Here is a 22,402-nt window from a genome sequence, read left to right as displayed (position 1 = left end):
TCCATAAGGCACTGAGATGGAACAGCGGGAAGCTGGGTGTTCCTGGGGTCATTCCAGTCAAAATCTGAGCCCCAAATGGCCCCACGTTTCAACCACAATCTCCCGGCGCCCTGCCCCCACTGTAATGTCACCTATTATGTAGGTGGGGAAGCCCTGAACAGCTGAGGCGACACATGAGGCCCTCCATGAGGGGGATCAAGGACGAGTCCATGGTCCCTGAGTATCTTTGAGTGCCTGATAACTGTGTGCAGGGCTTTTTGCAGGAGGAGGAGGAGAATGGAACCCACTAAAAGATTTATGGCTGTGATTATTATAAGGCTCTGCCAAGACAGAGAGAGGTCAGCGGGACGGAAGGGAGTGTGGCAGCCCCCCGGGAATCCAGAGCGTGCTCCGAGCAGCCCTTCACCTCTGCCAAATGTGTGGATGTGGTTACTAAGTAGATTTAGATATTGGAGCTTATTTTTCCTCTTCTGCCTTTAATACATCAGGAAGACGGACCACAGCCTGAGCTGCTGCTCACCTTAAAAAAAACAACACAGCAGTGATGAGAAAGGAGGGCATGCAGAGCAGCCTCTGACTTTGCAATATTGCCCTTTTCTTTACAATATGCCTTCCTGCCGTGGACAGGCCCAGCAGGAGAGCCAGGCTGAAGGCACAGAAAGGCTGGCTCCCAGAGGCCCTGGTGGGCTTCGTGGGCAGCTCCCAAAGGGGCAGCAGTGGCAAAGGAGAGCTGAGGTCGAGCCCTTCCAAGCGGAGGGGAGTGTGTGGATGGTTGTGTGGAGGAAAGCAAAAAGGAACACGCCAACTTCACTAAACCAAAGAAGGGCTATAAATCTGGGCAGGAATGTGACTGGAGCTGGGAGTCCAGGATGAAAAGGAAAGGCCCAAAAACTGGGAGGAACGCCTGACTAACTTGTGAAGTTCCTTCTCAGAGGAGGTGGGGAAGGGGAGCATTGATCAGCAAATTCGCTGTTAAGTGGTCACTGGGTGTCCCTTGGTGCACACCCAAAGCCCTGCCTGTAGGATCCTGCAAGACAAGGCCATCGACAGCCAGAACCCACCATGGAGGTAGAAGGGCTGACCATGGGTGGCCAAAGGCCACAGCTCCAAGCACAGTGGGTTCTACACCAGAGGGAAGACAACAGAGTTCTGGGGGAGGGGCTGTGGGCCACTTGACCCTAGACGTGTGGAACGGCAGCAGTGTCCTCAAACATAAGGAAGCTGACAAAGCCCACACTGCGTGCCACCACTGGGGGTGGCTCCAGTTCAGTCCATATTTTTAAATCGCCCTGAGATCCATTGTGATAAAATAGACCATAACTCTGTGAAATGCTGTAACGATAACTTTGTTTAAGCATTAGTTTCAAGCCCTCTTAGAATACGTGGGGCCAGTACTGATGCCGAAAGGCTCATTCTTTATCTATTGAACTGCACAGCTGCAAGGAGCTGCACAAATGTTACCAACTCATTTGTCATGCAAACAGTGCTTCGGAAAGAAATAAAATACTATTATGTGGTATATGTGTTAGGCAATCACTATATCAAATTCACGGCATTCCATGCAAACACAGACAGAGAAAAGGAAAACAACACTTGGTGAGAGAAATCACACCACATGGGAGCAGCTAAGTCAGGGGAGATGGGGAGGCCAACAGTGGAAGCTGACCAAGCTGAGGCTGTAATTTTCCCAGCAATTGTGGCCAGGGTTGAATACCCCTGAGGTGGAGCAAGTGGCAGGAATGCAAAACCCAGACAGAGGAGCATAGCATTGCCCGGCGTGTCAGGGAGGGGAGGGAATAAAGTGAGGAGTGGGTAAGGGGTCTGTTGGGACAGATATGGGGATTCCAGGGAGAAGGGGCCTGGGGGAAGGGGAGAATGGAATAGCAGGGGTAGAAATAGATGGAACCTATTGGGCCAGCAATAAATGTTTGGGAATGGGAGTTGAGGGATGTGGAAGGAAGATTATAAACTGGCTCTATTTTCAGTTGCCACATTCCCTTGCTTCCCTTAGGAGTTTCCTGCTAAGAGCCTTCATGTAACCAAATCACCTGCCCTGTGGGAGACTCTACACAGCACTGACACTGCAAAGATGTGGGTTAAGTATAAACACGCATGAGCGTGTGCCCCGCACTGTCCCAAGCACCTTAGCCAAACTACCTCTTCTAATCCTCACAGCAACTCTATTGAGGTTTACTGGCAAACAAGCTAAAAATGTTAATTGAATATGATCACACATCTAATAGTTGTGAGTAGGGATTTGAAACTGAACTGACTGGCTCCAAAGCCCACATCCTAAACCACCAGTGAGGCTACAGGACCGTGTATCTCTGGAGTCTTCTCCCACCCATGTCTCCTTGTAAAAATCCCATTATGCAGACACAGGCCCTCCGCAGAGAAGCCTCAACTGCCCACTCGAGCCCAAGGGCATTTTGCTCCTCTGCCTCCACTATGGAAACTGCGTCCCCTCCAGGCTGGCGCTCCTTGGGGGCCAGTGTCTGTCCTAAGGCTGGGATCACACCTACTTGGTGCTCAGTGTCGCCCAGTTAACAAGCCCGAAGTCGGGACAGGGTCTTGGAGCATGCCTGGCGTGTACTATACGGCCCAAATAAAACCGGATCACACATCAGTCCCCAAGCCCAGATAGGCAAATGATCCTGTCTCTCCATTCGGGGCAGTGGCTTCGTTCACCATTAACCAATTCATCCATTAAATCAACACTGACTTTACTGAATGCTTACCACGTGCCAGAGGCAAAGCTAGGGTTGGAGGACTCAAAAGATTAATACTGTTTGATCTAACAAACAAAGGGAAGTGGGAGAGCGGAGAGAGAGGGAAAAACAAAACAAAAAATTTAATCCCCCTTGGACCTTCCCACCATGGCGGCTCTAAGACCCACGTCAGACCTCCTCATCATGGCCGACCCATAGGCAGAGCGCAAACCTTCCCAACATGGCGACCGACCTTCCCATCATGGCGCGGGGCCCCGCCCGCTCCGCCGCGCCTGCGGGAGGGAGCAGTTCCGGGTGCGGTGCGCGCCGGGGGCGGGCGGGGGGCGGCGTCCTGGCCATGGCCGGCCTGTCGGACCTGGAACTGCGGCGGGAGCTGCAGGCCCTGGGCTTCCAGCCAGGACCCATCACCGACACCACCCGGGATGTCTACCGCAACAAGCTGCGCCGCCTGCGGGGCGAGGCCCGGCTGCGCGACGAGGAGCGGCTGCGGGAGGAGGCCCGGCCGCGGGAGGAGGCCCAGCCGCGGGGCGAGGAGCGGTTACGGGAAGAGGCCCGGCTACGCGAGGATGCGCCGCTGCGCGCCCGGCCCGCCGCGGCCTCTCCGCGGGCGGAGCCCTGGCTCTCCCAGCCGGCCTCGGGCTCGGCCTACGCGACCCCTGGGGCCTACGGCGATATCCGACCCTCCGCGGCTTCCTGGGTAGGGAGCCGCGGCCTCGCCTATCCCGCCCGCCCGGCGCAGCTAAGGCGCCGCGCCTCGGTCCGGGGCAGCTCGGAGGAGGACGAGGACGCCCGGACGCCCGACAGGGCTACGCAGGGCCCGGGTCTCGCGGCCCGCCGCTGGTGGGCAGCGTCTCCCGCCCCGGCGCGGCTGCCTTCCGCCCTCCTCGGCCCCGACCCGCGCCCGGGCCTGCGGGCGACTCGAGCGGGCCCTGCTGGCGCGGCGCGGGCCCGGCCCGAGGTGGGGCGCCGGCTGGAGCGCTGGCTGTCTCGGCTCCTGCTCTGGGCCAGCCTGGGGCTACTGCTCGTCTTCCTGGGCATCCTCTGGGTGAAGATGGGCAAGCCCTCAGCGCCGCAGGAGGCGGAGGACAACAGTACGTCCTGGGCCGGCGCAGGGGAGGGCCCTGGGTGCGCGTGTGTCTGCCGGACGACCACCCGTTCCTGTCGGCGCCAGGCCGTGCACTTCCAGCCTTGTCGGCAGCCTCTGACTGTCTTCTCATTTCCAGGCCTGCCTTCTTCCAGCTGTAGGAAGAGAGGGCCAAGGCTCCTGCATCTGCAATAATTTCTGCCTTCACTTTCTCCTGTTCTCCTTTTCTGCCCCAGCCCTCCCTTCTAACGTCTCCCTTTGAATCACAAGCTCCCCCAACCTCTGGTTTTCTCCCTGGAGAGGAAGCCACACCCTTCTCTAACAGATTCACCCCATCCCTTTGGGTTCTTCCCGTTTGACCTCTGGCTTACTCACACATTTTGTGCCTGTTTGAAGGCACTCCAGATTTCCCTGACCCACAGATAGGATCTGGTTGGGGGTCCCAGCTTTGCAGCACCAAAAAGTCCACTCTCCACTTCTTTGAACCACAGGGCCGCCGCTTTGTCAACAGGAGAATCTACCAGCCTTGCTTGCCAGACAGGTTAAACTGATAGCAATGGGAGGCATTTACCATTGCTTGTAGCACCCTCATGGAGTGTGTTGAGAGACTGTGATTCAAGGATGCTCACAGCCATCCTTCTGGCCACACTTAAGTTGCATGGTTAGATATGCCAATGAGAGGTCTTCAGGGTACAGTATGTATCCGGAATAGCTGAGGATTGTGTGTTTCCTGAAAAGAAACAAAGATCATTTCACTATACATTTAGGTATAAAGGGCCACTGTAGTTCACCAACTTTTAATACTCTTTACAAAGCACAAATGTGAGTAATACTGTTCCCAGCTTCCAGCCAAGGCCACATCCTTCCATGCCTAGCAGGAACTTCCAACATACAGGAAAAAGCTAAAGTATGTCTTAGCTGGTGTGGCAGATGGATGTTTGGGAGTGTACAAGTCTGTGGGCAAGGGTATCAACAGACTTGTGTGCAGACACCCAAATGATTTCCCCACTATGAGAGCAGTTTATCAACTATGTGAATAGTTTGTCGACCTGCTAGAGAAATTAAGCAGACCTGGGAGTGTCATGGTACTATAACTACACTGGTGATGTCAAACAGTATCACACTGGTACTCACTGCTGAGATGTTTTAAGACAACAGTGCTAGAATATATGCTGGTATCTACCCGGACTTCCCCTCCTATTATGGTGTTAATCTCTGTTTAACGTATCATTGTTTTCAGTTTACAAAACTGTCCTGTATTTTGTTTTGTTTGGGCCTAACTTCCTGAGTTAAGCAGGGAAGGCCCATTTGATCCCATTTTACAGATGAGGAAACAGAGATTCAGAGTGGTTGAGTTGCCCAAGAACCTTGAGCTAATCATTTTCAGCTGGGACAAGGACCCAGCTATCTTAATTCCTAATCCAGGATTTGGATACCCTTACATTTTGCTGTCTGCATTTTAAAAGTGCCTTCCTTAGATGACATCTTTCTAATCACCACCCTTGGCTTGGTAATGCTTTACTCCCCCCGAATGTTGTGAATAGTCTCTTTGTATTCCTTTCTCAACCCACACTTAATTTCCTCTGTGTTTCTTTTCTTGGTCTCAGTGAAGTTATTGCCAGTGGACTGTGAGAGAAAAACAGATGAGGTGAGTTTGAGTTTCTCTGGCTTTCATTATTCCTCCTGAGGATATTAGCCTCCATCAGGAGGTAAACTTCCCCAGAAAAAGAATAGGATCATTTTCAAGGAGTGCTTCCTGTAATGTACCAGAGTCACATTGTGTTCTGTGATGTTTGTGTCAGGCTCAATTGTGGCAGTGAAGGAATACTTGAAATAGAATTGACCTCCCAAAATCCAACCCTGGGCTTGTTATGGACGCTTTCCCATCAAATGTAGCATTTTCTTCTGCCTGAGTCAATCTAGGGGGATGCAGTAGGTTGTTGTTGAAGGACCCCTCAAGCTCCCTGGCACGGGGAGGAAGGGCTGGCGTTTCTAAGCATCAGGAGGCCAAGTTCTCAATTCCACATTCTGTCTCTCTGGTGATGCAGCTGTGGCTCTGAAAATGCTGTTCTGATTTGAAACATAGGGAGTTTGTTTGGAACACATCTTAAGTAGAATTAGCCCTCTTAGTCCACATTTAGATTTGCTTTATGAAGCTCTAATATTTCCTACAAATAATATTTGGGGATGAGCAGCCCCATCCATTTATGAATCATGAAGGCAGCATTATCAAGGAGCTGGGATGCTGGTTCTGGTGACAGTCTGGAGAAGATATGGGGCAGTAAATTTTCAGGTCATAAATTGTACCAGTCTTGTGCTGCCAGAGGGCATGACTTAGTAGTCTGATTATTAAGTGTGCAATGCCTGGCCTCCCGAGCCCTTAGTTAACATCTCTGGTAGCCCAGGGGCTGGGAAAGAAAATGACGCATGGTCCTCTGGCCACCCCTGCATTGACTGTCTTACCCATGTAAATGGGGGGACATCCTGGTGCAGATAACCACTTTTATTTCTCTTTGGCTTCTGGTGTGTCATAGTTTGGGGTGTTTTATTACATCCATTTATTGCATTCATCCACCAAATATCTTTGCTTCCCAATTGTTTTGTAAAAGCAGATTCATAGTAAGTTTAATCTGCCTTCTATCATAAAAACTGTAGTTGATGATGAGAGGAAGTGGCCCAGAAACATAGGCAGCCAGAGAGGAAACTGGAATTTGAAGACTTAAAACAAAAACAGGAAAAAATAACATTCTGTAAGACTTCTCAGTGCTATGAGTTTTGTTTGTCTTTTAATTAGAAAATGGTTCCATGGTTTCTATTTCTTGGTCCTTCACGTCTCTAAATTAATCAGACCCACAAGTGAATGGCACATTTGTTCCCTGGCCTTCTCTGATCTGGACACACTCAGGCCCCGCTTGAGTGAGCCCAGACAGGTACCCTCCAGGTCCTCGCTACAGATGTGCTCTGTGGACAGACAGCATTCAGCACCTGCCAGCGAGGGCTTCAGATGCAGATATTCCTATTTGTAACCATTCAGATCTTCATCAGAGCATCAGAAAGCAGGGGCTGGGCCATCTCAGTGTAGGCTTTTTGGAGCTGAGATTTCATGGGGCACCCTTCGCCTTTCTGGAGGGTGGACACAGGAACAAGCAGGTGGGGACGTGTTTCTTGGCTTTGGTGAGGCTCCTGCTGAAAGTCTTATTCTTTGCATAGCTCCAGGCTCACGGAGATCGCAGACGGGCATTTGAATTTCAGATTCGTGTTCTTTCCCTTTTCGGCCGTTGAAGACAGTGACACTTTGTGTTTTTCTTTCTGCCTTTGTGCTGCCGAAAACGTGGGGACAGGCTGGGAGTGGGTGTGTTGTCTTAATCAGGCCGTCTCGTTGTCTGGTACCGTCTGTCCTCCTGTTTCCTTTAGGTGGTAGCAGCCTCTGCTGAGTGGTTTGTGTGAGTTCGCATGGAATCCTACCACAATCCTTACTCAGATGAGGGCCCTGAGATTCCACCTAAAGGGAGACGAGGTGGCAGCTGCTGACATTCTGCCCTGTCTGCAAGCTCTCCCAGCTCTTCCAGCTCTCCCAGCTCTGCAAGCTCCGACAGCAGTTGCTCTTCCGTCTGAGGAAGCTGAGTGACTGCATCATCCCCCGACCACGTCGCCTCTGCTCAGCCCTCTTACTGGCTGTCATTCCAAGGGAAAGGCAGGAGCCAGGAGCCTCCAGTGCAGCCCCTTGGTTACAGTGTCTGCTTTCAGCTCTGCCTCTGCTTCTCCAGGGTCTTTCTCAGGCAGTTAGCCCAATATTTATCAAATCTCTCCCTGGGCCCAGCACTTGGCAGAATTTGTTTCTATTTTGTAAAAGTATGAGATGTTCCTTGCTGCTTAGTATTTGACAGTGTGGCTGGAGAGGTAAAGATGGACAGACAGACCTCTCCCACCCACCCCTCCTTGCTGACCACTTGTCCCGTGCCTTTCCAGTTCTGTCAGGCCAAGCAGAAGGCAGCCTTGCTGGAGCTGCTGCATGAACTCTACAACTTCCTGGCCATCCAAGCTGGTGAGTAAGTCACATAAGTCCTGAGATGCCTCTTGTGAGAGCTATGGGCGGCTGACCCGGTTCATCAGGCTGGTTAGTTACACTGTGGCTGGCAGGCGAGACCCTCCCTGGTTGTCTCCCAGAAAGCATATTCAGAAGCCAAGTCTCACCTTCTCGCCTCCCCACTCAGGCACATCTTTTATAAGCCTTGTGTTTGAACAAAACACATTTGATTCTTGCTCCTCTTTAAGGGAGGTCCTGGCCTGTGCACAGGCCTTCCTGCAGCTGTTCTCCCTTCTTGGGGATGCCCAGTACCTAATGCTTTGGGGGTCCCTGTTGGCATGGGAAGGGGCCAGGCCCCAGGTGTTGTCAGAATCTATGTCCTCCCCCCAGAGGGACCCTCTGAACCAGATGGTTGCCTGGGCCAGGGAGAGGCCTCTTGCCTGTGCAAGTAGCAGACAGTCTGTGTGGTGGGCCCTGGTGTCACATCTGGTCCTGATCACCATCTGGCTGTCGGACCTCGGACAAAGTCCCTGATTCTCAGTCTTCATCTCCCTGTCCGACCAAGGGCTCCTGGGTCCATCCGTTCTCTACGAATGAGAGTCAAGTGCTGTCCTCTAAAAGAGGGCATTCTCAGCACCTCTGTGAAATGCCCCTGAAAATGCATCCAGAAGATGCATCCCCTACTGTTTTATTTGGTGAAGTTATTCCTTGAGGCCAGAGATATCACCTGCGTTATTATGTCCTCCCTGATGCCTGGCATCCAGGAGGCTCTCAAAATCACTTGCACCTGACATAGGTGAATATCAGCATATGCGCCTTGTGTTAAATATGCTGGACACAAGAACCAGACAGAGCAGTTGTATCTTAAGGGATATTCAAGAGGCGCCTCTTACCTGTGGGGTCAGAGGACAGATCTTAGGATTGTGAGGTCAACCCTTGTCTAAGGTTTCACTAGGAAATTGGGGTCAGGTGGACTTCTCCTGGGCCCTCAGTCCTCAGGGTCAATCTCATGAGTATCAGCTCTTCTGCCTCCTTCCTCTTGAAAGTGAGAGATTGAGATGGCAGGGGAGGTATCCATGAGCACTTGGAGGAGAAACAGGTACTGGGGCTCCTGCTCACAGCATCATAGGAATTCCTCTGTATGGCCCAGGTGCTTGGGATATCAATTCTGACCGAAGAGGGTGTTCCAAACCTTTGTGTCTCAATTGTGGTCCAAGGACCCATAGCATCCGCATCACGTGGGAGCTCACTAGAAATTCAGAATCTCAGGTCTCATGCCAAACCCAGTGAATCAGAGTCTGTATCTTAAGATCCCCAGGGGATTTGAGTGCACCCTGAAGTTGAGAAGCTCTGCTCGAAATTGGGTCCTAGTAGATATTTCTCCTCCATCCCACCCTCCATATGTGATCCTGCCTTATGCCCTCAAGGGTCCTGGCATCTGTTGCCCTCTGACAAGCCTGGGGGGCCGCCTTGAAGGTACATATCTCACTGAGACAGGAGTGTGCCTCACAGAGGCTCCTTAGTAGTCCTCAACCCCTCCCCGCCTCTCCTGTTAGGGATCCGCTGTGGGCTGGGCACTGTGCAGGGCCTTGCAATGAGATGACTCAGCTCCAGGTCCTGCCTGCAGGGTGGTTGGGGTCTACTAGAAGAGACAGGCCACCTACCTCCCTGACCACTGGGTGATACAAAATGTGATTAGACAAGAACCAAGAGGTCAGAAGTTCTGGGAGGCACAATGCCTTTTAGCTGGAGCAGTCAGGAGAGCGTCACAGGGGAGATGGCATCTGTGCCAGGCCCTGAAGCCCAGATAAGACTGGTTATGTGTATGTGGGGAAGGACAAGGCAAAGCGGTAGGAAGTTATATCTCGGGTGGGAAGCAGCACCTTCATGGAGGAAGGGGAAGATGAGAGAGTGAAGTCTGGAAGTGTTGGTTAGGCCCCACCATAGATGGCCTTGGATGCCAGGCCGCCAGAGCTCAATCTGGCAGGCAGTGAGGGCCAGAGAGGCTTTGAGCAAGGGAGTATCGTGCTGAGAGCCAGGTGCCAGGAAGACGAATGCGGCAGCAGCTTGAGTAGCGCAGTGTCATTTAAGCAGAATCATTTTCAAGCGTTATTGCCAAAACAACTGGATTGGAAAGGGGAGAGGAGGAACCGAATCAGGAGGCCATTTACGTGGTCCAGGCAGGCCTGGCAAGGGCAGGAAGAGTCCTGGTGGGAACGGGAGGATGCTAGAAGCCACCTGTATCTCAGGGGACCCCTTGGGTCAAGATCAACTTTGAAGTAGGAGGATTTGGCTGTGTTTGGGGAGGGGGACAGGCTTCAGTTCAGTTTCAACATTTTAAAATATGACCTTCAGCTTCTCCCTTCCCCAGCATGCAGAAACACAGACACTGGCCACCCGAAGTCTGCCAGGCTGTGCTGGGTCAGGGCAGTCAGGCCATGCACACATGTTAAATAGCGTGTGCGTGCGTGGCCCTGGACCCTCCCTGCTCTCAGGGAGTCAGGCAAACCACAGCACAGGAATAAGGACCAAGGGCTGTGGCAGGTCACTAAATGTGGGGCCATTTCATCAAATGAAAGGCCCCTAGGGGCTGAGGGCTTCCTGGAGGAGATGGCCCCTGGGCTGGACCCGGGAGGTTGGGCAGGACTAAGCGGGAGGCTGCCAGCTCTATCCTATGGGAGCAGACCTCCAAAGCCACTCGGGAGAGCTGCCCCTTGGTGTGCCGTGCTGAGGCCCCACTGCCCAGCACGCAGACATCCTCTTCCTCCAAGGGGCCCCTCAAGACAATAGACCTGGCATTCCAGGTCGCCTGCCTGTGTCATGAGTCAGAATCCCCGTGGTGCCCATGGCCTCCCTGCCTGCCTTTTTTCTCAGGCTGTGTTTATTTATAGTGCCATTCTGGTACCTTCCGAAGCTATCTGTCTGATCCTTTTAGGGATCAATTGCAAAGAGACCTTGGTATTGGGCAGCTTTTTAGTCATTTAATGCAAATCGCCACACTGCTTTGCAGGTCAGGTTTTAATGATCTGGAATCGATCCAAGCTAAGTGGCTTTTGATCTTGCTGCAGAGTGAAGATGCCCCACAGAAGCCAGGAGCTGCTGGGCCACATGCTCCTTATTAGAGCTGATGGCTTGATTCTTGCTGCATGTTTTAGTCTGTTTCAGAGTGATTTTTCCTCTTTGTGTTTGAGTGTGTGGTTTTTTTTTCTCCTAGGTAATTTTGAGTGTGGAAATCCAGAGAATCTGAAAAGCAAATGCATTCCTGTTATGGAAGCCCAGGAATATATAGCGGTAAGTAGGCTTCGGTGCTTATCCATTCCTGGGAGGGCCTGGTGCTTTCCTATTGGTCTTTCAAGCCCTGTTGGGGTTTTTGTTTTTGTTTTTTTGTTTGCTTTGTGGCTTTTGTACTAGGCTACCTTAAGTTAAGGTTTGGTTTATGGCTTTTTGTGCTAGGCTTCCTTAAGTTAAGACACCCATGGTAGTGACTGCCCCAGAGCCAGGCCATGTGTAGTGGGGCGGCTCTCCTGACCTGCTGCACTGTAGGTGTGCCTGTTACCTGCTTCTCCCTTGGTTCACTTTGGTCCTCTTGCCTTCAGCTTTCAGGAGAAACATGCTGTCCCTTCTCTCCCTTATGATTACCATTCATACTGCCAGGGGGCCGTTTGATTTCCTGTGTGGCCTCAGGATGGTAGATACAGAATTATGGAGCTGGCATTCCAGGTCGCCTGCCTGTCCAGTAACTTAGGGGTCATCTGGTTCCATTTGCATTTCACAGATGAAGAAACAGGCCTGGAGAGGGTCAGGGACTTGCCTGAGGCCAGACCACTTGCACCGGCCACTGGGCTCACCCACTGCCAGCCCCAACCCTGTTATTCGCTTTACCCCAAGATGAGCTGCCAGCTCTCTGGCCTGATGCTTCCGTCCTCAAGAGAATCATATTCTTTTGGCCGCCTCAGACCCACATTGTTTTCCTGCTTGTGCTTCCGCATCACCTCCTTTGGTTATAGCTTCTTCCTTGGCTTTCATCAACCCCAAATTTCCTTCCTGCCAGTTTGCTGTGCTTTTAGCAGAGTGGGGTTTTGGGGCTGTGGAGGACACGGGAGAGGGCTTCCTTAAGCCAGCGGCAGAATGTTGTTCCAGCTGCTCCACCTAGACGCAGAACTAATCTTCTCCCGCGCCCTCCCACAGAATGTGACCAGCAGCTCCTCCGCCAAGTTTGAAGCCGCACTGACCTGGATACTGAGCAGTAACAAGGACGTGGGCATCTGGTGAGTGTGGGCAGGGTGGCGATGCAGCATGGGTGCCTGCAGCCACTGTCTTCGCTCATCAGTAACACCCGTGCTCCGACAGAGCTGTCTCAGGTCTGAAGCTGGAGGCTGGGTCTCCCAGCTGAGTCATGTGGGCTAGGATGGAAGTGGGGCAACAGAAGCAAGAACCATTTGGAATGCAGTGTAAGGAGCAGCTTCAAGATGAGACATAAAATCCAGGTGTTAGGATGTTAGCGTGGTGTTACAGCTAAATCCTGCCTCAAGTAACTCAGTCTGTGCCTTTCTCATTCATCAACGCCACATGGTTTGTTGAGGAAGGCATTTTTCTGCACTTTCTCTCCTCGGAAGCTAGTTTTTATTTGCAGATGAAATTATTCTTTCTATATGTTGGTTTTACTCACTATGGAAATCGCATAAGGAAATACTGGATTTTATTCTGACCAGGCAGTTTCTGCCTCATTTTAATCACTGGTGAGCGCTGTTAGGAAAGATGGCAAACCCTTTCTTGAGGCTGAAAGGCTGTATCTGGCGGCTCAGCCCAGGGGGAGGGGCGTGTCAGCCAACAGCCAGGCAGCCTCAGAGACCTGTCCCTTGCTGGAAGAGCAGCATTACCTACCCCCTTCCCACTCTCGGTGTTTGTAGGGGTTTCTATTCAGGTTATAGCTCTTGATATTAGAACATCCTCTAGAGTTTTGTTCTCTTCCTCTCTAATCCACCCAAATTACTAATTCCATCAGCACTGCATCCAGCAGAAGCCCCTCGGGCAGCTCAACCTCAAGCTGGATAACTGGATGCATGGCACGATTAAAATTCGTTGGCTTAAATTAAAAAAAAAAAAAAAAAAAAAAGGCTGCCCCGAGTAGCTGAGCAATTTTGCTGTGTTAGAAGAGGCGGCGGAGAATACGGATTTTATAACCTCAGCAGCAGCGCTCACTGAAGCTGCTAACAAAGAATGATGACACTCGCCTTTTCATGTTGGGGAAGGCAGCCTGGAGGGTGGCAGAGCTACTCACGATGACCATGTTGAAAGTGGGCCCTGAGAAATCAGGACACTTGGGATGACAGCCATTCCAGCGTGCAGCCTCAAGAGCATGATATTCACTCCCTGGGTCACCTAGCTGGAAGAAGGCTCTGGTGTCCACAGCTCTGCAGGTCCTGACACCTCCTGGCCAGAGACCACGGTGGAGGCGCTGTGGCTGGGGTCTGGCCTCGGAGAGCCTGGTGGTTTTCGTTCCCCATGAGCCTCACGGATGCCCCATGATCTTTAGCTTAAACAGCTTATGTGCCTCCTCACCACGGAGGAAAAGCGTAACTTCCCAGATTCTGTCTTTCAGTTCTTGCCATGCAATTGCAAAGCTAGTGATTCAGTAAACATTTCCATTTCTCTGTGCTGGGAGGTGGGAATCCAATTTACAGTTTAATCTCCTGCACGCTGAGAGAGGCTGTCAAAGACCTGACAGAGGGGGACGTCGCTTTAGTGGTAGGGGTTCAAGCCTGCTGCCGTCTTTAAAGCTTTATTCATTCTAAGTAGCCAATGTGGGAAATTTCTGGAAAGAGTACAGCCAGGATACCAAGCCCATTCTATAAGCAAGTAGAGGCCTTGCATCCCTCCTTCCTTCGCTTCCTCCTGTTTGAAGCGGGCTTTGTGCTGCCTCTCCTTGGAACTTTCCAACATGTTTAGAGCCCTGTGTCCTGTTTCAGGTTGAAAGGAGAAGACCAATCTGAACTGGTGACGACCGTGGACAAGGTGGTCTGCCTGGAATCTGCCCGCCCCCGCATGGGTGTTGGCTGCCGCCTGAGCCGGGCCCTGCTCACTGCTGTCACCAACGTGCTCATCTTCTTCTGGTGTAAGTCCTCAGCCGCCTTCCCTCCCCTTCTGTGCAGTCAAGCGCACTCCTAGGCATGAATGATGAGCTATAGAAATTCCAGGCCCGGAGGGTTCATTTCTGTCTGGTGAACCTGAGGTCTGTCTCATAAAACAGAGGAGATGAACAAGTCAGCCTCTGCCCTGGGTTGTCTTTACCTTTGGAGATTGGTGGCAGGAACGTGAGGATAACTAGAAAATGTCCTTGATTCAGGGCAGATTTCCTAAGCGGGAGCCTGGCCTGAGCAGGAGCTGGGCCCCACCCCTTCTGGGCTCTGCAGGGATCCCAGTGTGGACCAGCTTCGAACAGGAGGCACAGTAGGGGCTTGGCCTAATTTTACTCCCTGAAAAATGTAAACATCTCCTGGAGAGCTGCAGCTACCTGATGAAAGCAAGAAGGACTCAGGGTGCTGCGCTGAAAGGAGGGCACCAGTCTTACCTCCTGACATCAGGGGCCGCCTTTGAGCAGAGACCTCAGGGCGTCTCTGAAGGCGAAAGGCCAAGTCACAGAAACCACAGCTCTCCAGAGACAGTCGGAGCTACAAATCACAGACCGCCTCAGTGTGCACACAGCTCCCTCCCCCACGCCATCAGGCACAGAAATCATTATCGGCAGCAGCATCTCGGAATACAAAGGGCTCCGGCATGTATATATGTATGAAACACCATGTTCTGGTTCACAAGGGAGGAGATGAAAGCCCCAGAATGAGGTTGGGAGGAGCCGAGATCTGGACAGCTGGGGATGCCGCTGTGGTGACAGCTGGCGGGAGGAAGATGATCACTTAATAGTCTGTCCTCCCTCTGCATTTCTATATCTTTTGTTTCTCACATGCTGGTCCTGAGCCTGACATGTAGTAGGTACCCAAACCCATGTGGCAGATCCCCCACAACCTCCATCAAAGCATCTTGTCCATGGTGAGACCCACTGCCAAAGGAAGTGTGAGGGATTAACAGTGTTTTGTTCCCTCACAGGCTTGGCTTTTTTGTGGGGGCTCCTAATTCTCCTAAAATATCGGTGGCGAAAGTTAGAAGAGGAAGAACAGGCCATGTATGAGATGGTGAAGAAGATTATAGGTGCGTGGCCCCCTGGTGAAAAAAGGGTTGCCAACACCAGCCAGAAGGTCCTTGCCCTAAACGGTGTGCTCTCTCCTGCAGACGTGGTCCAGGACCATTACGTGGACTGGGAGCAGGACATGGAGCGCTATCCATATGTAGGCATCTTGCACGTGCGCGACAGCTTGATCCCTCCACAGAGCCGGTGAGTTCCTGGCCGGGGCGCTGGGTGTGGGGTGAGGCGGGGTCCAACCCCACTGAGCTCCACAGAAGGAAGCCCGGAGCCTTGCATCCGATGTCAGCCGAGGGCAGTGCAGACCCCAGGGCCAAGAGTGGTGCTGCTCCCCATCCTGGTGCTCCCCAGCATGCTCGGCTCTTTATAGCAGGATAAGCTAGAGAAGACGTATGAAAGCACGGTCCCACACCTCTGTAGAGAGAACGCTGGCAGTGGTGATACCAGTTGGGAGACTTTGGGCTCCAAGTAACAGCAGCCCCCTCCCCCAGGGCACAAGTAGTGAAGGAGCTCCTCCGTCTCTGTAAGTGGAAAGTTCAGAGCTGCATGGGCTCCAGGCACAGAGCAGTCAGGTCTCCAGTTCCATTGCTCTTGTGATTCTCGTGGTCCCACACTCCTCCACGGATGTTATCAGCAGACTGGGATCCCCCATGGTTGCAGATAGTGGCCAACAGCAGCTGGGACACTGGCCGCCTTGTCACAGAGCAGGGAAAGTGGGCCCCCTACTACTCTCAGAAGCAAGAGAACATGTTCCCAGTCGCCCCCAGTGACACACTCCTGGAGGCTCTATTGACCAGAATCTGTTATGTGTCTGTTTATGAATCAGTCACTGGCAAGGAGAAGGAGATTGTTTTTCAAACTTTCTAAACCATGACCTGCAGTCAAAAACACCTGTTACCTGCAACATCATGGTCCAGTTCCCACACACCCATGTGCACACTCATGCATGTACACGTAACTGAAAGCCAAGTTTCACAGCATGAATGGGGTCAGCTCCCGGGGCACAGAGCTTCATGGGAAGGGGTGGCAGGGCCACTGTCATGTGCAGCTGCAGGCGCCTTCCACATGGGCTGTGACTGCTAGAGTTGTATACTGGAGTCCTGACAAAACCGGGCTGGGAGAGGGCAGAGTCCCAGGAGACAGCCAGCAGGACCCCCGCGTGTTGGCTCTGGTTGTGGTCCCTCCCCAGCAGACTCTTGCTGTGGTTTCTGGCCAGATGCTATCATCTGCTGCTGGGTGTTGCTGAGAGCTCACCCTTGCTGAGTGCTCGCTGGGAGCCGGGCACCACTCAGAGCTCTCCATAGGTGCAAACTCACTCACTTGGTCCTCACCATGGCTCACACACACCACAGAAGTGGCCCCATTTTACATATAAGGAAACTGTGCTCAGGAGTCCCATGGCTAGTGGCATTTCTGTGCTCCCACCACCAGGCTCTACTGTCGGCATCATCCCTATCTGCAACCCAAGAGGAATCAGAAAAATAGAGCCTTTAGCAGTCCACTTTAAGTCACGCACACTGGCTCACACCTGTAATCCCAGCACTTTGGGAGGCCAAAGTGGGAGGATTGCTTGAGCCCCGGAGTTCAAGACCAGCCTGGACAACATAGCGAAACCCCATCTCTACAAAAAATACACAATTAGTGGAGCATGGTGACACATGCCTGTAGTCCCAGCTACTCAGGAGCCTGAGGCAGGAGGATCACTTGAGCCCAGGAGGTCAAGGCGACAGTGAGCTATAACTATGCCACTGCACATCAGCCTGGACAACAGGCCAAGACCTTGTCTCTTATAAAAAAAGGTCCATCTTAAACATGAAGATGCTTGGTGCCTGTCATGCTCACCCCACCCCTGGAAAGGTGGCAGGCAGGAAGTTTAGGGTGAGCAGACTCAGCAGCATAGGCTGTGCTTGCTCTGAGAAGCGCTTGCTGTTGGTTTCAGCGTGAGGCCCTCTACCTCCCAGGGAAGGCCACTTGGGGTACTTGAACTCCCACCTAATTCCTGGCCCTGAGCATCTCAGTCAACCTGTACCACAGTTTCTTTATCCTTAAATGCAAGTGATCCCGCTGCCTTGCACAGGGCTGTGATGAAGAGACTGTCATTCATTCATTCATTCATTCATTCACTTCCTCCACAAATGTTTATTGAGCACCTACTACATGCCAGATACTCTACTGGGTCACTGGGAGACAGCAGAAAGTGGAAGAAACAAAAATCCCTGCCCAGCTGGAGAATTTGTTCTCAGGAAGGAGACAGATGACAAGATGCATAAGGAAAAGATGTGATATTAGGTAGTGACAAGCCCTAAGGGAAGGGGGGTTGGTATCAGTGTGGTGGCCTCAAGGTTCATTAAGTCAGTGCCTAGTAGCCTGGCACGGTGGCTCATCCCTGTAATCCCAGTACTTTGGGAGGCTGAGGCGCGTGGGCCACCTGAGGTCAGGAGTTCGAGACCAGCCTGGGCAACATAGTGAAAACCCGTCTTTACTAAAAATACAAAAATTAGCCAGGTATGGTGGCATGCGCCTGTAATCCCAGCTACTCAAGAGGCCGAGGCATGAGAATCGCTTGAACCCAAGAGGTGGAGGTTGCAGTGAGCCGAGATCATGCCATTGCACTCCAGCCTGGGTGACAGAGCGAGACCCTGTCTCAAAAAAAAAAGGAGACCAAGGCGGGGGCAGATCACAAGGTCAGGAGTTTGAGACCAGCCTGGCCAATATGGTGAAACCCCATCTCTACTAAAAATATAAAAATTAGCCGGGCATGGTGGCGGGCACCTGTAGTCCCAGCTACTCGGGAGGCTGAGTCAGGAGAATCACTTGAACCTGGGAGACGGAGGTTGCAGTGAGCCGAGATTGCGTCACTGCACTCCAGCCTGGTGACAGAGTGAGACTCTGTCTCAAAAAAAAAAAAAAAAATTCAGTACCTAGCACGTGGGCATCATCCAAGGGTAGCCATTATGCCTTGGGCTTAGATGATATTCCACATACATGTTCACTTAAATGAGATCATGAGACGGCATTGCAGCTTGCCTGCAGCCAGAGCTACCACCCAACCCATCGTGCATTAGCATAGACACCCAGAGCTGCTGCCACTCAGGTAGCCAGCCCTCAGGGTCAGATCCCCGTGAACCCCAGACGCCCGTGCCATTTGCTCTCTTGACTCACCTCCCAAGCCACCCAGTCAGTCCAGGCCAAGCGCCCTATGTCAAGGAGACATTGGCTAGCTAGTCAGGTCTGCCCTGTAGATGAGGGCCTGCTTGGGAAAGACTGAGGGAGATGGGAAGAGCTGGTTCCGTGGGAAAAGCGGGGAGCTGATTGGAGCAACTGACCTGGGAAGGAGGGACTGGAGTGAGGCACTGCCCACTCAGCACTGGCCACTTCCTGCTCAGGGAGCCAGCACCTCGGAGCTCAGTCCCCAGGGAATGTGTGGCCTTGGCCAGACCACCAAGTGTGGGCTGCTGAATAGGCCCATGGGGTTTGGTTGGTGGCAGGTCCTGACCCCTGGGGAAGCCCTAGCCCCCTCCCTGCCTCGTGGCTCACTGGCCACCTCCGTTTGTCCTCCCCTTCTGCTCCCATGCATACACACTCAAATTCACTGTCTCTCCACATGTGGGATCATGGGGAGGTGGTCTGCAGTGATGAGAAAAGGCCAGGTGCTGTGCAATACCAGGGTTCACAAAGGAAAAAGATCAAAGTGACCCTCCCCATGGCTTTGGAACCTTCTTGTCCAGTCTGGAAGGGGCAAAGAATACATGAGGGGGAGGCTGTCCAGGGGGGTGTAAGGCCTTAGAGACCCAGTCTGGAAGGGGCAAAGAAGAGATGAAGGGGAGGCTGTCCAGGGGGGTGCAAGGCCCTAGAGACCCAGTAAAGAAGGGACTCTGGCCACTGAAGGGGCCCTCCCTTGTGGATCTGGTTCCCTAGAGCAGCTCCAGCTTTTTGGCCTCCCCCGTCTGATGCTTAGCTCATCCCATCCCCCGGAGTGCTGTGGAGCTTAGATGAAACAGCCCAGTGCTCACTCTTTAATGAGCCCACCCAGAGCAGCATCAAGATGCAGTTGGCGGGGGTACTGGAACTGGCTTGGCGAGGGCTGCTGCAGGCAACAGGTCCCAGCAAGAGTCAGCTAGCCTAGCACAGCCCTGCACACCTAGAGACCTGGGGGTGCTCCAGACACTTCTGCCCTTTAGCTCCCTTTGATTGAATGTGTTTGGATCAGTAAAGGTGGAGGAATCATTTCTCCATGGCCCAAGACGTTTTTCTCCTCTGCAGTTGTCATGTTAGTACCTGCAAAAGCTTTTCCTCCCCTGTGTAAAGTCCATGCTGGAGCTTGGAAATGTGTCCCCTTTGTAGGAAGGGCATCCACAGGCTGGCTCACCTCGGCAGTGTCAGGCAGAGCCCCATCCCTCTCATTGCAGGAGACGCATGAAGCGTGTCTGGGACCGAGCTGTGGAGTTCCTGGCCTCCAACGAATCCCGGATCCAGACGGAGTCCCACCGCGTGGCGGGAGAGGACATGCTGGTGTGGAGATGGACTAAGCCCTCTTCCTTCTCCGACTCAGAGCGATAAGCCCCAGGCAGGGACTTGTTCCCGGTCAGCCTGTCCCAGGACAGCCCACTCCAGGGGCACGAGAGGGTCACCAGGCCTGCTGGTGCTGAATTCACACTTGCCTTGACTTCAGCCTTGTCCTGACATGATTCCAAAGGTCTGCCAGACTCTTCAGAGCAGCTCGGCTCGCAGGAAAATGCGGGCTTCCTTTAAAGGGAGGGGGAGAAGCCAGGGTGACGACCCAGACTCTGCCCTGTTTTGCTGGCAGAAATGGGAAGAAGGGTTTAGTTTTCATGAATAGAAAACAAGAGCAGCAGCTGTCAGGCCCGGCAGACAAGCATGGGGCCAGTGGGCTGGGGCGTGGCCACGCCTGGGAGGTGGGGCAGGGATGGTGTTTTGGGTGGTGGGATGGGGGGCAGCTTGGTCCATGTGCCTTCAGGGGGGTGTTACCTAGGAGCTTAAGGGTGAAGGAAGAAAGCCTGTGCTCTGGCTGGCTGGGCCTCTTTATCCTGAAGGGGGAAGGTGCTAGAAATTAGAACAAGTGACTGCAGGGGGACCGTCTAGAAACCAGGCCCTGACACGGGCCATCAGGTCAGGAGGAGTGTGCAGCCGGTACAGCCTCCTGGGAGGATCCCGAAGTAAGGACGGGCTGAGAGCAGAGAGGAGGGTTGGGCAGCCCCAGGGTGGGCCTGCCTCAGTGTTGCTTCTCACAGAAGCTGCGACTCTAGACCAGGCCTGCAGCCAGAACGCCGATTCCGGGAGCTTGGGAGCCCTGTGTCAGGGCCGAGAGCCTCGCACTTGCTGTATGCGAAGATCGCCTTGCTTTACTGTGACCACAGCCCCCACCCGGGGCTGTTTAACCAGAACTTCAGCGCAGCCGGCGTTTCTGTTACCCTGGCCGCGGCTCCTGGCGGCAGGAGAGACGCGGTGGCCGCAGGCTGCCCCCTGCCGGCCACACGGGAGCAGCGTCCGCGCCGCCGCCCACCGGCTCTCCCGCCAGCAACTCAGCCCAGCTCCCTGGGAGGCAGGCTACAGAAACACCCCGACGGGGGGCCTTAAGTTCGAGAAGCCTCTCCAGCGAGTCGTATCCCGGTGTGTCCTCATCTGCAGCAGGCAGGAGAGGGGGAGCAAACAGGAGATGCCACAGCTGCCTCCAGAAACATTAACCACCTCTCTCTGGTCTTACTGGTATTTTTTGTTTCCTTAATAAAGCTCCAGTCTCCCTCATTTGAGCAATACTCTCATTTCCTCTGATGTCTGGATGATCGGCAGGGCAGGAATCTGAGCGCTGGCCCCGTAGTGAGGCCATGTTCTCATAATCAGGCTCCAGCCAGAAAAATAAGAAACACTGCAACAGGCTTCAGTATCAGGGCTGAAACTGCTGGATGAATAAACTATTTATTAAAAATGGATGTTTCTTGCCCATGGTTCTTTCCCTTCCCCCCAAAGCTATGTCTAAGGAATGGCAATGTGTGGACTTCTTAAGCACCAGCTCTGGGAGGTGGCTGGAAGGGAATGTGGGAGAGACAATAGGACATGGGCTCTGCAGTTCCTCCCAGACCTCTGGCCTCTGCCACCAGTGACCAGTTATCGAGTAAGCTGCATAACTCTCACAGCCTCAGTTTACACATTTGTAACATGGTGTGATGACCCTGTCTTCCAGAGTGGCTATGAGGATTGCAACATGCTGCTTGGTCCCAGTGGGTGGCCAGAAGTGGGGGTCAATGGGGCCTTTTTCCTTTGGCTGCATTTCTGCCTCCCCTCAAGACCCAGAGGTTCCTCTCGGTGCTCAGCACCAGCCCCGGGAGGAGGAGGAAGAAAACAGGGTGAGGTTGGATGGGGCTTCCCAGCAACTGGTAGCGTCCATCATGAGTCCGACTTGTCTCCTGAGGCCCAACCATAGGGAAGACCACTCATTGCCCACCCATGTGGTCTGGCAGGTACATGGGGGTTCCTTTGCCAGGGCTGCTGAGCGTGCTTCTGGATCGCACTGCTGTCCTTCCTTTTGCAGAGGCCCCCAGGTCAGTCACCCCAAGAAGAAGGCAGCCAGTCCTGCCGTGCCCCATGGGGCTTGCAGGCTGTTGTGGTCACCTTTCCTGTTCACGGTGAGCACCAGCCTGTTATCCTCGTCACTCAAACAGTTGGGTCCATAGTCAAACAAAGGACCTGGAAACACAACTCGGAGGAAAAAATGAGCCTGTCTCCCTTTTCTGTTCCTCATGAAAGACTCCCTCTGCCACGTTTTGTTTTAAGCTGAGAAGGGAGCTAATGCAGGGCTCTATTTCTGTGAAGCTGTTTGGAGAGCAGGAGCGAGATCAAAATAAACTAAATAACAAAAGGCCCCTGCCAGCCCAGCTCCTTCCTTTCTGGAACACGGAGCGCCTTGGCACAGAGGCCCCGAGGTGCGTCCTCGGCCTCACTCAGGCTGCAGACATTTCAAAGCAGGCTTTCCGCTTTCCTCAGCTTCTCAGGGCCAAGTCCCCTTTCAAGCAGCTCTTATTTCACAAGGGACAGTATGGGGCAGTGGGTTTGTCTGAGGGAGGTGTCCGAGGGCATCTTTGGGCTGGAGTGATTGCTGAGAAGTCCTAGTTGTTCTGCCCAAATCCCTTCTGAGCACTCCTTGGGCTGCAGACCTGTCTTTTCTCGGTGACAAATAGCCTTCTCGGGCCACAGTGGACACCGATAAAGAAGCTTCAGGGGCAGGGAAGGGGAGGCTGTACCCCACAAATCTCAGCCATGGACATCCACCAAGGAGCTCCAGGCCACCTTCCGGAGTCTCGACTCAAGAAGACGGTAAACATGGCCATTTGTCACTGACTTATCAT

The 22,402-nt window shown here is 53.1% G+C and overlaps 1 protein-coding gene across 2 annotated transcripts; it reads left to right on the top strand.

Annotated features, from left to right (window-relative positions):
- The first annotated feature begins 3,020 nt into the window (after window positions 1-3,020).
- On the top strand, window positions 3,021-20,989 carry LEMD2 (LEM domain nuclear envelope protein 2). 2 transcript variants are annotated; one of them, XM_003897465.3, is made up of 9 exons: window positions 3,021-3,820; window positions 5,421-5,461; window positions 7,783-7,858; window positions 11,055-11,131; window positions 12,029-12,108; window positions 13,810-13,955; window positions 14,945-15,046; window positions 15,128-15,230; window positions 19,448-20,989. In XM_003897465.3, the coding sequence occupies exons 1-9, from the start codon at window positions 3,067-3,069 to the stop codon at window positions 19,596-19,598; spliced, it is 1,530 nt and encodes a 509-aa protein (XP_003897514.1). In that variant the 5' UTR covers window positions 3,021-3,066; the 3' UTR covers window positions 19,599-20,989. The 2 variants fall into 2 exon arrangements, with proteins under 2 accessions (XP_003897514.1, XP_021792834.1); XM_021937142.2 differs by lacking the exon at window positions 19,448-20,989 and adding an exon at window positions 18,672-19,441.
- Window positions 20,990-22,402: the final 1,413 nt, after the last annotated feature.

The sequence above is a fragment of the Papio anubis genome, chromosome 6, assembly GCF_008728515.1.
Source record: "Papio anubis isolate 15944 chromosome 6, Panubis1.0, whole genome shotgun sequence".
Lineage (NCBI taxonomy): Eukaryota > Metazoa > Chordata > Mammalia > Primates > Cercopithecidae > Papio > Papio anubis.
This window is presented reverse-complemented; position numbering and strand designations above follow the sequence as displayed.

What these genes read in the sequence shown, in the direction of transcription:
- LEMD2 (XM_021937142.2), top strand. Translation starts at nt 3,067, where the DNA reads ATGGCCGGCCTGTCGGACCTGGAACTGCGGCGGGAGCTGCAGGCCCTG. An exon ending in GTGAGAGAAAAACAGATGAG is followed by an intron (nt 5,462 to 7,782) that starts GTGAGTTTGAGT and finishes GTGCCTTTCCAG; the next exon opens with TTCTGTCAGGCCAAGCAGAA. An exon ending in CTTCCTGGCCATCCAAGCTG is followed by an intron (nt 7,859 to 11,054) that starts GTGAGTAAGTCA and finishes TTTTTCTCCTAG; the next exon opens with GTAATTTTGAGTGTGGAAAT.